The following is a 17,402-nucleotide window of genomic DNA, read 5'->3' as shown; positions in this document are numbered from 1 at the left end:
CTCCAATCCCCTCCTCTTCCCTTCCCCTTCCCCTCTCCCTCTGTTTCTTTCTTGGCAGAGAATCATAGCAGGCTTCATGCAGATCACATATTGCGGCCTCAAATGATCTGGGAAAACATAGCCCCCCCACCAATGCTGCAGGGTACACACAGGCCTGAACTCTGTTCAACTCCGAAGCTGTGCGCGCACTGTATGTGCGTTACTGTACCTTCCGTTTATGCGCTTGTGTATGGGTGTGTTGAAACTTAACCATGTGTGCAGGTACAATATTGTGTGAGTCTCTGTGAGAGAGTATGTGTGATCTATATACTGTACAGTGTGTGTGTGTGTGTGTGTGTGTGTGTGTGTGTGTGTGTGTGTGTGTGTGTGTGTGAGCTCTTTACCTCAACAAAGTCCTTGGCGTGGCCCCAGTCTCTTTTGGAGTCCAGGTTGCCCAGACTGAAGGTCTCCAGTTGACCCAGGTGGATCTTCGCGACTGAACGGCTAATCTTACGGGTGACAAAGTTGGCTCCTGCAAAGACAAGACATTTGAATTTGTTTAGCATTAGCTAAATGAAGTCATGATCAACATTGAGTTAAATATAATAGGGATATTAGACACGTGCACACCCTGTTAGGGAGGTCATGACCTTCCAGATGAAGAGCATGAAATGCCTACCAAACCCTACTACCCTTTGTCAGCTGACCACACCCTGCCCTCTCCGCCACCAACTGAACACTACTGCTGAAAGCCCCATGTGCTTTCCACCAAACCTCCTGTATCACCATCCGAGCCAATGCGAAAAAGCCCAGAAGCTGCCACGAGTCAGAGCAATATGTTTCCACCGCTCACGTCTCAGCCGGCAGATCTCTTTAAGGAACCTTCCCTCACTTCTTCTATCATTTTCCCCCCCTTAAGTCACCATTTCGGTCTCATCCCTGGGCAGGGTGCCAAGCCAAATCTCTGAACACCAAAAAACCCAGGGAAGCTCTGCAGAAAAAACACAGCGTGGATTCCATGGAACCAAACAGGCCCAGCGCATCAAGGCGGACCACCCCAGCTCTGCTGGTTGCGGCGTGTCCGGTCCAGGCACGCCAGGACGGGCCAGCCCGACCGCCCTGTAGCAACTCATTCTCTCTATCTCTCCGTCTCTTCTGTGAGCAGACACACATGGAGATATTATCTGCGGCAAAAACAAATGAGCTCCTAATGACTTTTTCTGTGCCGCTAGCCAGGATGAGAGCGGCTTTGGGTGTTTGGCGGAACACAGAGGCTCGGTGTCATGTTCTCGCCGTTCCTCACTACAGGGAGGGAAGGGAGAGACGCAGCAGAGAGCTCTGGAACTAAACCCTCCAAGCCTCCCAACCAAAACACAGCATTATACAGATGGATATCAACACCAAATATTAGGGTGTCATGTCTAATAATGGCGTCGGCTGAAGCGAAACAGCTTATTAGAGCTTGCGGGTTGCAGCCATGGCTCGGGGTCCATGCCCACCTCTTGGAAAGCACCAAACTGCCGAAAACTTTAATAAAACTGTCATTTCAAAGGATGGCTTATAGCAATCAAATAGTGGGATATCAAGAGCCCACACAACAGCTTCTATATGCCTGCCATAATAACCTTATGTGACCCTCTAAAGTACTGGAGCTTCTGCAGGCCACTTTAAGCTCATCAAGCCCCCCCTTCCCCCCGACCCCCCCCCAGTTGAAATGTGGCGGGATTCTCTTCCCTCAGCATCCGTCCCCTACCCATAATTGCACGGGGGCTGTCTCGACACTGTATCACTGTGTCCTGACATGGAGCAGAGCCCCGATTTAGATGCAGGAAAATCCCATGAACCCAATCATGCGAATGCACCGAAATTTGTAGCAATTATTTCATATAAAAGCGACAGCCCCTGGGCAGGCTGAGCGAAAACAGACCTGAGAAAGTTAGACACGCTTACTTGAGGAAATACAGCGCGGGCGGTGTGTTGGTTTTGCGGGGTCACGCAGCACCCGTGTCAACGCCGCTTTGTTGACGCGTGTGAGAACGACGTGTTTGCCTTGACGTTTGATGGTGGGTCCTGCCATCGCTTACAAAGGCTTACAATCGGCCTTTTCTTCACGTTATCCAGGGAAATCAGAAAAAGCTGTCTAATTTCCAAGTGTAAGCGCAATTTGTGTCATTGACACATTAATGAGCAAATAGCATAGGCTTATGAAGCGTAGATAAATTGTCGTTGGAAAGCCCCCCCCCCATGCAGAGACGTCTTGTCTCTGCATGATCCTCTCATCAGTGCCCTGGGGGCCTCTCTCTAACCTGGCACGTCATTATCTGTTCTGGCAAGTACCAGCCCCGCTGCTAGCTGCAGTCAAATGTTAACCATCTATTATTCATCTGCCACTGATGCATTGTCAGCATCTCTGTCATTTCAGCTAAAATGGGCTCTTATCGCATCACCAGGTACGGAGTGTTTCATACCCGTCTTACATCATTCTGTCACTCTCAGAGATGGGCAGCAGTGTGCATGTGCGTGCGTGCGTGCGTGCGTGTGTGCGTCAGGTCAATATGCTTTTACGCACACTTCTCACATGTCGATGGCTGGCTTTGGCATGTAACAGAATGCCAGATTGGTAACTACAGTAAATGGCATGGCAGGGTTCCCATATGAGCCCCCCCTCCTCCCCTCCCTCTCCAAGCCAAACTTAAGGTTTTGCAGGTTAAACACAGGTTGTCAAAACTCTGCCGAGCTGGCTGTTATGGGGACACGGGGATACAGTATAACGTAGAACGAACCCCAATCAGTAATAAAGTCCACACACACACACACACACCTGTGCTACCCCAGTAAAGCTCACACCTCTGTTTAGAGTGGCTCTGGTCCCCGCTTGGCCTAATTGGTGTGCGGAGCAGAGCGCGCACTGGGCCTTAATGGAGCAGCCTGGCTGCACAAAGCCTTCACTGTTACTGGCCCGGGTGTTAATGTGTTTCCTTTACTGGCAGCGGTACCGCAGGGCAGCCAGGGGAGGAGGGGGGGGGGGCAGTGGATTGGGGGGGCATTTGGGGTGGGGGGAGCTAACGGGAGGTTTAGGGCCCAAGCGGGGCGGCGGTGGCCGTTTAACCTCGCCCGCGGCCCCGCGGAAAGTCCAATAAAACCACGGGCCGTGAAAACCGAGCAGACAGCAAAAGCCGTGCCAGAAACTGACACTCATTCCCTTTCTCTCTCCCCCTCTCACTCACTCACTCAACCGTTTCTCTCTTCCCCCCCCCCCCCCCCAATTCCATTTCATTTCTTTGGCCAGGAAAGGGACAGGAAAAACGAAGCACACACACACACCAGCTTGCATTGGCACAGCTGGACCCCGAGGATGGGGAGAGGGAGTGGGGCTGTCCTCTGGCCAGAGCCAGTCCACTGGGCCATGTCAGTGGAGAGGCATGTGGACCCAGACAAGACCAGGGGGTGTCTGGGTGGTTGGGGACTCAGGCCTTGGGGGGTGGGGGGGAGGTTCATGGAGGGTACCTAGGAAAATCTGTACTGTTAATTTAACTGTATTAGTGGACTTGGAAGGGTCTGGCCTGGCTACGTTCTGGGCTGCATAGCTCTAAGTGGCACACTGCTGACGGACATAGGGTGACTTATGAAGTTTGTCTTCACACACCATGACGGCCCAGCCTTCGGTCCGACCTCAGGATGTCTCTGACTCACACACACCAATATATTACTCTGTGTATCCCAGTTTGTGTTTGCATGCGTGTCTCTCTCTGAGTGTGTGTGTGCGCGCGTGCGCGCGCACGCACGCGTGTGCGTGCGCACGCACGCACGCGTGTGCGTGCGCACGCACGCACGCGTGTGCGTGTGTGCGTGCAAGAGAGAGAGAGGACAGATGTAGGCTACAAAAGCTCTGGGAAAATGTGAGCTCTCTATACAGTACATCCATTTGTCTGTTCCTTGTGTGAGTACACATTTCCAAGGACGTAATATTAAAAAGTGGCGTATTTCACTCAAACCACTCTACTTTACTCTAAATATAGAAGGCAAGAAGATGCATGTCTTGTTTCCCCGATTAGTGCACCATATTGGCACATTTTGGCACATTTACTGATGAAGTAAATGTGGGTCTCCACTATGTAATATGCCACATATTACTCTACTATATCTCACTGTCTACTAGCAACTAGTAACTCCCTAAACAGGAATGGTGTTATGTCAAGTCTCCATGTCTGCTGCCATACTTACCATGTCCATCTGTTAGAAGGTCCTCCCTTTAGAGGGAGTTATGAACCATGTAGAGATTCAGACTACACTTTGGCATGGATTAATAGGATACTAAAAATAGGCTGAATGTGGGCTGACTATTCTTCTATAAAAGATATAACAAGAGAAAGGAATGCCATCACTTGGAATGTTGCGAAAGCTTTTTTAAAGTTTATTCCACTAATATGAAATGGGAGTTAATGCATGGGAAACTATTTTGAACTAGCCCCACTCTCAACATTGGAAATATTCCAAAATGGTCAAGACTTTCGATTTTTAATGCTGTACAGGAGCAGCGATGTCATGGAAACACAGGTTTCATCAACAGAGGTTACGCACCTGTTCTGGAATTCACCCAGAACTGCAAATCCCATAATCCTGTTCTGTCTTTGAGCAATGGTGTTGTGGAGGGGGTGGAGGGGTTGAAATTAAAGGTTTTTGTGGTAAGACTCCACGTGAGAGACGCCCCCCCTTCACTTTGCACCTCCGCCCCTGCACGCCCAGGGATTTGGGTCGACCCAGCATCGCCCCATTTACCCCCAAAAATGAAAGCATACTCCACGATACTCTAATACGAGGAATAAATTTGCGGCTCTTTTTCTGTCTCTGCAACTTCAGCCACTTCTCTCTAGCACTCTAGTTATCAGACCGTGACTTATGACTGTGATACCATGACTTGTAGGAACACCCAATTCTCCAGGAGTTTTTTGAGGAATCTTCCTTGGGCTAAGGGTGGGGGCGAGGGGTTGGTTAAAGTTCCACCCGGACCCAAAGAACTGTCAGTGTCTGCCATCACTGCCATATTGCACAATTCCCATCCCGAGTGATGTGTGGAGCTCCAACAGACGGGAGGGGGATTTGCGTTTCTTCCATCAGAGGTCAGGCACTCCCACTCTGCCAGCACAATGTCTATTCACATTTAACAGACAGCCTTGCCCTCACTCTGGGCTGACTCAACTGTCAGGGAGGGTGCAGAGAGAAAAGCAACGTAATAGGTGGAGTAGGTGAGATTAGAACTGATGTGAGAGAGAGAGAGACAGACAGACAGACAAGCAGGTAGAGTGTGGGAGAGAAGAAACGAGGACAAACGAGTCACTCCTATTTAGTACAGTGCGATGGGACGGATGCCGATGGAGGGCCGTGGGGCTTTGCGGAGGTGTCAAAGAGGGCTTGAGAAAGACGAGAGGGTGTGGATATTAGTAAGGAGGCGGGCGTCTCCTAAGCACTCCCTTGACGGCGCATGACAGGACGCATGAGGGGGAATGGGACAATGTGATCGACCCTGAGATGAAACCCTGAACGAGATTGTAAAAAAAATATATATATATATATATATTAAGGTTGGGCAATATGCCAATTTTTTTCAACCGCCAATCGTCTGACCAATATTCGCCGATTGACGATGTATTCGTGTCATAAAAGTAAAGTGAGAACAGCTCACTGCAGGTCGCAAAAAAGCCAGATCTACAAGCTCTCAAGGCGCCGCGTCCTGCCTGTTTTCGCAGCTCCGTTCGCTAGGCGTTGAGAGCTTGTAGATCAGTCTGTTTCTGCAGACTGCAGCGCAGCCAGGGTAACTAGCTCCCTTCCCTCCCCGCACCGGTCGTCGGAGGCTCGGAGCGGAGCCCACAAGCTGCTGCGGCCGCCCCGGGCTGATCCACACAGGCTCTCAAGGCATCGCGTCCTGCCTGTTTTTGCAGTGCCGTTTGCTACGCGTTGAGAGCTTGTAGATCTGTCTATTTTTGCAGCGCTGGTGTCGGGGTTCGTTCACGTTGTCAATAAAAATAACTTGGATTACAGGCGGAGATGAAGTTCAATCAGTGGGTTGCACCAGTATTGGCTACACGCTAAGCTAATCGCTAAGCTAATGAATGATCCCCGTGCCTATACACTAACACTAGTAGACAGTTTTTTTTATTTCCCCCCCGCCACTCACGGGTGGCGCATTGGGATTGTGATGAGACACGAGACAGCAGTGTGCATTCTGTTGCGACTGTATATTATTAAACTGCATGGGTCTGGACTCCGGAGCTTAAACAACATGTAGGCTACAGGCTCCCAGCCAGGCTGCCGTAAGTGCCGTGCCGCAGTGCCCGATGCTGGCTGCTGACAGTGCTGAGTGCGGGGACTGTGGGAGGCTGGGAGCATACCATTATAACGGGGGATTTCCACCCGGCCGCTGTTACTACTTTGCTGATTCACATGTTGCTCACACTTTACATGTTAATTGGGCTAAATCGTCCCGAGAAATCGCCTAATAAAAATATTCGGCGATTGGATTCGTATATTCGCGATTGACGATGTATTCGTATCGTCACCCAACCCTAATATATATATATATATATATATATATGGCATGATCCCAGTCACTCCCCATAGATAAGACTCCCTGGAAATGTCAGTCAACACTCGGGAAATCAAGTGAAGAAGAAAATGCCCCAGCCATACCGGGGGAGGTGGCGTTGGGGGTGTTTGTGTCTGAGGGTCTGAGTCTCTGACAGGGCTTGGCAGGGTAGTAAGGGTGGGGGGTGGACGGGGGGGCGGCTGGAGGGCTGTGAGGCGCTTTCACCTTGCGGTGTAATTAGCACCGCTAAGAGCTTCGGCTCAGTCAGCTGCATTCTTAGTTGCCATGGTGACAAGGGTGAAAACAAACACAGGTGCGAAGGCGGCAACAGCGATGAGTGAGGGTGAAAGCTCAACGACCTACAGCATGGGCAGGGTTTGATTGGAAGGTGGATATGATAACTTTGGATCATGTGACCAGAGTGGGACTCATGGCTACCTGCCTCAGTACAGGGGCACTGCAAATCGCAAAAGCCTCTAAAAAAAAGTAAGAGTTCTGCTGGAATTAATTCACGTAGGATGATGCCATGTGTCTCCCTATATTAATACATACTGGCTACTGGCCAGAGGTCGTGACAGAAAGTGCCGTTTGCCTTTCAGGGTGTACGACTGTACGTGGCTCATGCATGACACCTTGGGCCAGAGAGGAGACTAGGAGAGGGGGGCTCCATCATCGGCCCTTCTACTCCGAGGTCAGACTCAGCCTCTTCACCTGGCCACAGTTCACCTGATGTTTAGGCTTGCACTCAGTGAGATATCTCTTGCTGAAAACTGACAGGACGAGGAATGGGAACACAAAAGTGGCACGCCCTGTGACGAGTTACGAGATCTAAGAGGTACGGGGGGGGGGGGGGGGGTTCGGAGCATGGATCCCCGTTGATGTCGGGTGCTTATCCAAGCAATTCCTCTTCAAAGATATCCTTTTGGAAATAACCTCCCAATATGAGCAAAACATATCCTCTTACTAATCTACCGTGCGATCTGACCTTTTCGTTTCAAGCGGAAAGCTGAAACTAATGTGTGTATGCGTGTGTGTTTGAGGGGTAGCGTTGACTTTGGCAGTGACGTTCTTACTTCCCCGATGCTAGCTAGTTTGCTCTCCTAGCATGACGGTATATTATTCTATGCTGGTGAGTGTGAACCACAGAGAGGGCTCTCTGGTCGGAGGGACGGAGAGGGGGCTTCCCCAAATAAACCAGGGGATTAACATGCTCGCAGCCTGGGGGGGCTGGATGGTCAGCGGTGGAAATGGAGTATCTCACTCACACACACACTAGCTGCACTGATTTACTGTAAAGCCTTACATCAACACACAGCTAATAATTATAAATTAAACTCAGGTATGGTCTCGGATTATCGAAATGAGATTGAGAGACTGAGACACTATATAAGCTAGTTGTATACAGAGAGCAAATAAACACATGAAGTGGTTATTTTCACAAGTTTCCCTGCTGATCACTATTGCCAATTGACAGCGCGGTTATGGCGAGTCTCATGTGTCAGGGCAATATGGAGTCCATTTAGCACCACAGCTAACGCTAATCCCCCCTCAGTGTCAGCTTGAGGCCCTGTTTGTTATGGCTAATGGCTACGCTAACCGGTGAAGAGCTCCGCCATGGTGTGAACGAGCCGCGCTTCTGTTTGCTTTGCTTCACGCAGGATTTCCACCAGGTTATTTTCCTTCTCGGTCCACCCTGCCCCGACCCTTCACTTCAGAACAATAGGATTCGGCTGTTTATTGGTGGAACGCATTACGTGTTTACGGGAAGGGGTACGAGAATCTCAGGGAAACATTCCTGCTGGGATTAAGCAATGCAGAGGGAGAGGAAGACGACGGCAAACTGCCCAACTCCTGCAGCCTCTCTGCAAAAAATCCACCTCCGAGCAGACACCCCAAAGCATCTTTAAACGCATCATGCCATCCCACAGCCACAGCACTCAGCAGGCCAGAACCATGAGAACGACTTTCAATATTCCTGTTCAGAAAAAGGGACGAAGGAAAAAGCCCCTGAGGAAAGGCCAAGCGCCTCTTGCACGCACTTGAAAACAGATGCACACAGAACAGAGTCACTGGCACTGGAAGAGGGTGACATCACAGCCTTTTCTGTGTGCGTGTGCGTGCGTGCACTGAATGTGACATCATGGACTTCCTCCCCGTTATAGTGACTAATTACCCCAGAGGTATAGAGAGGGAGGGAGTGGCTGTGCACAGGTAATGAATGATCCTTTATCTTCCTGTCAGCTATTAGTACAGAAACACGCCATTCCAACAGGTTGACTGCAGCAGGCATTTAGCCGTGTGCTGCCGAGCACAGTAATGGTTTGTATTCATTTTGTATTGACTACAGTAAATTATTAGACATATTATACAGTATACATGTATTTGTCATTTCTAAGGAATTCACAAGTCAACCCATGTTTCTTTTGTGCACAGCAAATAAAAAGAAGTGTTCTGAAAATGCCTCAGCTCCTGTCTTTAGTTCAGATATATTATAAAACACCACAATTGTACATGAACATGCTGAATGTACGTGTCTAGCAGGCTTGGCTTCATATAGCATAACGTCTGTCTCAGCACTTCTATCTTTATCCATTCCATATTGTGCCAATGCGAAAACATTATGAGCATTTGTGCAGTTTGCAGCACTAGTCCCTCCCCTCTCGGGCCCTCCTGTGGGTGAGGGAGAGGACTGCCAAACACCCCCTGGTTGCATGGCGTGGAGGTAGTGGGGTCACAACATCACCTGCAGGGGCCTGGGCAAACACTGGCTAGCCTGGCCAACACAAGCGCCACCCCGGGTTGAGCAAGGCAGCCACGGGACATCTGGCCACATCAGAGCACAGCGTTCCTACTTTATGAGCAACAACAGACGTAACTCTGACACGAGAAGTGGCAGGAGCGAAGCCAGTGGCCTGCCGGGAAACGCTGACCGATAGAGAAAGAGTGAAAGAGGGAGGGAGGGAGGGAGAGAGGGATGGAGGGAGAGAGGGATGGAGAGAGAGAGGGGGAGAGAGAGACAGAGAGAGAGAGAGAGAGAGAGAGAGAGAGGCGGGAAAAAAGAGGCACACAGATGGGAGAAATTGAGCTGGCCAAAGTAAGGCTAAAGAGGGGTCACGAGGGTGGGTAGTGGGCTTTGTCCTTATAAGGTCATGGTGCGTAAGTCTGTGTGTGAGGAGATTGACGCAAGGTTCTCTGATTTCATGATTTCTCAGGGCCAGTGGTTCAGCCCTTTGTCTCTCTTTCCATCAGCCCACGTCTTGTCATCCAAGCAGCTTTCTCCACCAAGTGCCTCTCGCTTCCCTGCAAGCCAGAGAGATGTTTCCCGTGTCGCTCCATTCTCTCCTGCATCTCCAGTCCATTCCTTTCCTAATTTCTCTCCATCATCTCCCGTTACAGTGTGTTATCATAATAAAACTGTGGTTTATTTGGGCCCCCTCCTCCCATCCCCCCAATAGTTGGATGTAAGCTATACCCAGTTCCCACACCTATCTCGGTGGTAACCCATTAGGCTTTACTGGCCGACCCCTGATCCCTGGCTGGGGTCGTGGCCGGGGCCTTCATTAGGGGATAAATCATAAACACCTGAGCGGGCTGACCTGGGCGCTATGCTGGGGGCTCCTGTCATGTGGTACTAATTTTGGGTCGCAGCGGCGTGTAAATCGGGTTAAACCAGCGCTCGCGACCCTCTGGGCTCAGAGCACATATTAAAAAATCTGACCGCAGACCGTTCTCTCGGTACGCCTCAGTGTGTGTATGTGTGTCTGCTTGCAGTTATGTGCATTTATGACTACATGTCTTGTGTGACATTATGCATGTTTTCGCAGAGAATTCAGAATGCTAAAGTCCTCTTCGTCTTAGGGTTAGGTTAACAAGAAACCTGTGAATCATTCTAATTCCCTATTTCTACTTACTTACGTGGGTGTCGTGCACCAAACATATACGGTAGATCGACAAGCTCACAGTGTCACAGTGTACCATATTTGGTGTGTGACACAAACAGACATGCAACTAAGAATAATAAATACAAGTATAAATAAGTATAACAAGCTTAACTGTAACTAACTAGGAGTTTGGGCGCCTGATGGCACGCTCACCACTCACGTAAACCAATGGAGGTTACACGAAAAGCTGTGATCCAATTAGGTAATGGCAGTCCGCCTTCCCATCATGCACCTTGCACTGTGTGACGTGCGTGTCACGTGATCAGGGAAAGAACTTGGGGGTAATATTGACGAAAGTGGTGAAAGACGCCTACATTGGTGCCAGAGCACAGATCAATGTCGTGCGAGGGGCGTGGAGGCACGTGGAGTGCCTTCGCGCTTGGAGATAGATCCCCAGCAGTGTTAGTGGAGTAGAATTAACGCAAATGTATTCATGATAATCATGATTTTTGAAACATGATTGACGACTGGTCGGAGTGAAAGTGTGCTTATGTGAGGTACAGTGATTGGCACTCACCTCTCCTCGGGCTCTCGTGGTTGAAGAGGATGCCGTTGACAGCATACATGTTGTAGGCTTCTCGGAAGTTCACCACTATCCAGTAGGCATAGAGCTTAGCAGCACCTGGGAGAAGAAAAGAGATGGAGGCAGAAGAGCGAAAGGTATAAGACACAGATAACTCAATCCTTCTACAACAGGTTTTTTTGGAAATATTTGTTATTGAGAGAAAGGCTTCATTTGTCACTCGCTCGCACAGGTAGGCGAAATGGTGGTGCAGCATAGAACAGCAATTGAATATGATAATGGATAATTCACGAAATAAAATTAATAAAATATCAGATGAAAAAAGAAACAAAAAAGTTAAAAAGTATAGGTAGGTCCCATATTTTAAAACTTATGAAATAGGAATTGAAGCTGCAGTGGGGGATGTGAAATAGTAAATGTTCATCGGTCTATCGGATGGATAGAATATGCAGTAAGGTACAGTAGGCCTATGATTTTACGCTTCTGCTCATCGTACAGTGAGGACGCTTCGCCGCTCTCGCCTATGCTTGCATTCCTCAACTGATAGCCATGCTTTATTTTATTTTTTTATCTCTACAAGTGGATCCTAGATACCTGTAAACCGATGGGACTGTTTTTGTTTCTACAGAACAATAATGTGCACAACAAATTCCAATCTGGCTTTAGGAAAGGTCACAGTACAGAAACAGCACTTGTAAAAGTAATGAATGATCTTAGGGTGTCTGCTGACAAGAAACATGTATCCGTTCTCTTACTTCTAGATCTAACGGCTGCATTTGACACGATTGATCATTCAATTTTAATACAGCGTCTGGAGCACTGGATAGGCCTGTCTGGTACGGCCCTGTCCTGGATTTCCTCCTACCTATCAAATAGAAGTTACTTTGTCAATCTAGCAGAGTTTGACTCAGACAAACACGACATCAGTTCTGGTATTCCACAGGGCTCGATTCTTGGCCCTCTGCTTTTCTCCTTGTACATACTGCCATTGGGCGAACTCATTGCCAATCACGGAGTCAATTTTCATTTCTATGCCGATGATACCCAACTATATCTTTCTGTGGCTCCAGATGATCCCTGTGCTTTAGACACGCTGGTTACCTGTCTGTCTAGCATCAAATGTTGGATGAATGAGAACTTTCTCAAGCTAAATGAGGATAAAACAGAAGTTCTCATAATCGGTTCTAGTGAACAGAAAGAATCAATATTAAGCAGACTTGGCAACCTGACTGTAGAAAGTAACAGTACAGTAAAGAACCTGGGGGTTATTATTGATTCTGAATTTAATTTTAATTCACACATTAATCATGTTACCAAGATTGCCTTTTTTCACCTTCGAAATATTGCACGAATCAGAGCCTATGTGTCCTTGGACGATGCAAAAACGCTAATCCACGCCTATGTTTTTTCTCGGCTTGATTACTGCAATGCACTTTTTTCAGGATTGCCTAAGAAAACAACTGACAGATTACAACTTGTCCAAAATGCAGCAGCCAGAGTTTTAACTAGAACTAAGATGAGAGAACATATTACTCCAGTTTTGGCATCACTGCACTGGCTTCCGGTTGTTTTTAGGATTGATTATAAAATTATTTTACTTGTCTATAAAGCCCTCAATGGTCTCGCACCTTCCTACCTACCTACATGACTGCCTGCCTGAATATGTCCCAAACCGCCCCCTAAGGTCTTCCACTGCTGGCCTGCTCGCTTTGCCTAAGAAAATGGCAACTAAAAAATACGGGGAAGCAGCTTTTTGCTTCTACGGGCCGTCGGCATGGAACAAGCTCCCACTGTACCTTCGTCAGGCAGCCTCTGTAGACATTTTTAAAGCTCAGCTCAAGACCCACTTCTACAACATTGCTTGATCTTTTATTTTTTATTTTTTATTATTTTGTTATTCATGTCCTCACTGTATTGCATTACTGCTTGTTTTTGTCGTTGCCTTGCTTTTCTTTTATTCTCCATTGTTCTGTAAAGCACTTTGAGCTGCATTTCATGTCATGAAAGGTGCTATACAAATAAAGTTTTATTATTATTATTATTATTATTATGTACATCTTGATACCAGCATTTGTAGTAATGGCTGTGCTTATGAGTTACTTAAATTCCCTTTAAATCTTTTGATTTTGACAATGTTCCCCTATAATGAAATGCCCAAAATTGGGACGCCAGGTTTAAAGAGCTTAAATTGAGTGGAATTGAGAGTAAGATCGACAGTCTGAAGAGTACGTTATAGAAATAGTAGAAGCCGTTGTTGCTACAAGAGATGGTGCCGTGTTACGTGTATCTGTGCGGCCGTTTGCATTTCACCATCGAAGGCAGCCTCCTGTTGATTGACCAAAAACAGGCACGTACTAAATGTTCTCCCCTCCTTCCTCACACCACCATTCTCCTCCTACTTCCCGGTCTCTTGTGATGAGGGGAATACCAGTGCGACCAAGAAGAGGAGGCGCCCATTGCTTAAGACATCGAGGTCAGGAAATGCACTTGAGGTGAAGGGAGGTCACCATGGCAACTCCATGAGCTCCCCCCCCCCCCCCCCCCCTAACACACACACACACACACACACACACACACACACACTCTTCTAATTAATAGAGCAGACCATGCCTATTATGGTATGTGCCTCCCATCCAGCACCAGATCAAGTGCTGACAGATGAGTAAAGTGTCGGAGTGCAGAGAACATTTAGACAACACCGAACATGAAATCCGATCTCCAGCACACGGGTACGCAAGGCGCGTGCGTGCATTTGTGTATGTGTGACTGAATGTCTATGCGAGTGTGTGTGCTGAAAGTGAGTGCCGAGTGCTGTGGATATAAAGGTGTCTTTGTTAAAAGTGAGAGCCTTACTCCAGTCAGACATGTGGCCTGGGGCTTGGGGGGGGGGGGGGATGGAGAGCTCAAAGTCTCCCCAAGCACTGAAGCCCCTCTCTGTTCATAGACACACGCAAACCTTTGAAGATGGGTGTGAAGGCATCAAAGTTCAGCAATAATGTGTATATATATCTACTGTATACGTAGGCTACACGATAGTTTTTAACCCATTTTGGGCGGGAACCCCTTTTGGTGTTAGCATTTGTTATGCTTTACGTAGCCATTGAAAAATAGCAGATTTACAAGCTCATAGCACGAGCTTGGTCTGGTCCACAAGATTCGATACACCACCAAGATACCCATGTAACTGTCTAGAATAGATACTTCCTTAATGTTAACGAAGTCCACACCCACAACACCAGAGGGAGTGCAACGAACCACGTACAACCCAGATTCGGCACAAACAAGGGACTAAATTATTTTCGCTCCTATGCCACCAAAATGTGCAAAGCCCTACCAACGGTCATTAAGACATGGAAATCCCTTGACTCCTTCAAAACCGCTGTCAAAGGGCACCTACGGACGGCTGCAATTCGAAACTGGCCCCCGTAAAATCTGAATCCCCCCACCACCCCCCCCCTTTTTTCCCCTCACTGTATATGTTTATTTTACCTTTTTACCTCCTTTATGATGAATTCCTGTTTTGTTCTTTGACTACCGGTATATAGGTGTTTAATTGTACGTCTCTAAATGTTTTGATGAATTGAACATGGTGGACCCTCTTGTAAACAAGTGTAATGCTTAATTGGGTCGTCCACTCACAGTTAACAGTCTTTGTAATTTGTATTGAGTTTGTGCTTGAAATGTACTGTAATTCTGCAAACTGTTAAAAAATATTTAAATAAAAAAAGGTCTGCTATTTTCTTTTAATCGAAGAACGACTGACATAAAAACATAGCTTTTTTAGAAAACTGTCAGGATGTAGAAGACATTTTTAGAATCTGATCTCAGGTCAAAATGGGTTAAGTGCGGCAAAAGGGTAACCGCATGACCACCTAAATCCCTACAGTATATACTTTGGTGACTGGAGTCCCCCAGGGGTCTATTCTAGTAAAAGTAAGTAACCTTCGGAATCAATGGTTCCTGAACCATGTGGCCCATAGCAGGGCAGGGGCCCTATCTGTTTCTACAGGGTGAGGCTGCTTGATGTACAAGTACACCCCCTGGACATGACGCTAGCACGTTGCAGGGACATACCCCCAAAACTAACCCATGATCCTGATTGCCAAGCATTGGGTCCCAATTTTATAGTCTTTGGTATGACCCAGCCGGGGGGGGGGGGGGGATTGAAACCGGACCTACCATATTTCAGGGAGAACCAAAAGCACTCTAACAAGGCCAATGAGCGGGGTGGTCTACTCTACTGTAAAAGGGTGTATGTCTGTGTCTTACCATAAGGTGAGCGGGGGTAGAAGGGCGTGGTCTCCTTCTGGGGGATCTCCTGGACTTTGCCGTACAGCTCGCTGGTGGAGGCCTGGTAGAAACGCACATCATTGGTCAGCCCGCACGTCTTGATGGCGTCCAGCAAGCGCAGAGTGCCCACGCCATCCACGTTAGCCGTGTACTCCGCCAGCTCAAATGAAATCTAGAGGAGAGACGAGAGAGAGACAGAAATTGACAAACCTCGACTAGATCTTTCCATTAAGGGGCGCATTCCTCATCACATGTTCCCCGAATCCCCATGGCTTCCTGTTGGCTTGAGGAGAGGGTGTTCAGATGCAGTGACTATAGAGAATGTGTTGTTTCTGGAGCCTATCAGAGCAGATTATAAAAAATCCTCAAACTCAAATAATGCCCGTTACTGTCAGCGAACGCCAAGAGGGGAGGGAACTTAATGGACACTTGGGGGAAAATAGAGTTTAAATTAGAAGTGTGTGTGTATTATGTTTCTATGGTTTTGAGTGTGTGTGAGTCTCTCATACTAGCATTGTGCATGTATTATGCAAGAAGTACATGCCTGAGATAGCCTTTGATACTATGTATGTACTGTATTTGTGAGTGTGTGCGTACGCGCAAGCGTACACACACACACACACACACACACACACACACACACACACACACACACACACACACACACACACACACACACACACACACACACACACACACACACACACACAGGTCTGCATCCAGGCTGCAGATCAGGCGTGATTGTGGGTTTGAAAAGCTGTGCTGGCTGTGGTCACCACACCTGGAGAGGCAGGGGAGTCATGCTCTGTGCAGAGGAAACGCTCTGGGCCCTTTTAGTGGGGTCCGCAGAGCCTCTGCACACAGCCAGAGGGATAAAGACCCCTTATTTAGACCAGGGAACCAAGAACACTGGGCCTCTATTTCACTCGGTCATAGGCTGTACTATATAGAAACACTCACATTAGACACACACACACCTATACAGATGTGCTGTGTGGATGTGAGCGTGCGTGCATACGCACAGTGGGCAGTTTTGATCGGCTTCGATTGGACTTCTTTAAAGCGCTCCGGGGCTCAGCCTAATCGCCTCTGGCGTGCCTCTTGCGCTTCTGTTTGGCATGCTGACACTTTCGTTAATGTCTCCCTATTTCTCACACACAAAATTGCATTTTATATCGACACTGTACAGCATACTGTATGCATGCATACCAACTCGATATTACACGCTACACATACACAACCCCTCGTCAGGTCAAGTGCTCTCCTTCACTGAGCAGACAGTTTAGGCTGCGTGAAGCAGGGTCCTATAGGGGCTATCCCTGCAGAGCAATGGGGAGGGGACCAGGGGTAATGAACCTTAACCTGAAACCAACAATACCAGCCTTCATGTCAAGTGGAGGAGGGGGAAGACTACACAACACCGTGAAAATGCAACATCATTTCCCCTCTCCAACCAACAGAATGTAATCCCAGCTCTATGTAGCAACCCCTCCTACATCTCTCTCTGAGACTGGTAAAGCTCAAGGCCAATATATGCTCCTTGCCTCCTTCAGACCTCTGAACCTTTCTTCGGAAAGGTATAGGTGATTAACTTAATTCCAAACTTCTGATGGCCGGTCCCAGAACCTTTCCTCTGTACTTACTCGTCCACTTCCAGATGTCCTGACTCTCCAAACTAAGCCTGTCTGAACCAGAAGATATTAAGACGTCGAAAAGAAGCATGAATTGGCGTTTACGTACTGCTATAACTCTATTCTCCCCCAACCAGTCCTGCTGTCTGTGTGAGTAAGCTTATCCATTCTTCTTGGTTTGCGACACACAGGACCCGACCAAGGGTATCAAAACCAGCTGAGAAGGGCAGGGTCCAGGACGCCATGACAACTTAAATCAAACAAATTGCCTTAATGCCTCCATTCTCTGTCATTATGTAAGGCCAGGCCTGAGCGCTGACGGTTTAAAGGCCAGACATTTGGTGTATACTGTGTTTGACGGTGTGTGTGTGTGTGTGTGTGTGTGTCTCTAGGGGTGGATGCTGGGGCCCCTCGGTCCACTCCTGGCAGATATTGTTCTACTCTGGGACGCCAGC

At 48.1% G+C, this 17,402-nt stretch overlaps 1 protein-coding gene across 1 annotated transcript in view; it reads right to left on the bottom strand.

The window, feature by feature from the left end:
- gmds (GDP-mannose 4,6-dehydratase) overlaps positions 1–17,402 on the bottom strand; it is a 177,205-nt gene that overhangs the window by 109,229 nt on the left and 50,574 nt on the right. The window contains exons 5-7 of the mRNA XM_083767075.1: positions 15,296–15,488; positions 11,021–11,125; positions 384–511 (exon numbers count right to left, since the gene is read on the bottom strand). Of these exons, the coding sequence (XP_083623201.1) occupies positions 384–511; positions 11,021–11,125; positions 15,296–15,488 (426 nt within the window). The remainder of the gene's footprint in view (positions 1–383; positions 512–11,020; positions 11,126–15,295; positions 15,489–17,402) is intronic.

The sequence above is a fragment of the Protomyctophum parallelum genome (assembly GCF_964188405.1).
Source record: "Protomyctophum parallelum genome assembly, chromosome: 6".
Lineage (NCBI taxonomy): Eukaryota > Metazoa > Chordata > Actinopteri > Myctophiformes > Myctophidae > Protomyctophum > Protomyctophum parallelum.
This window is presented reverse-complemented; position numbering and strand designations above follow the sequence as displayed.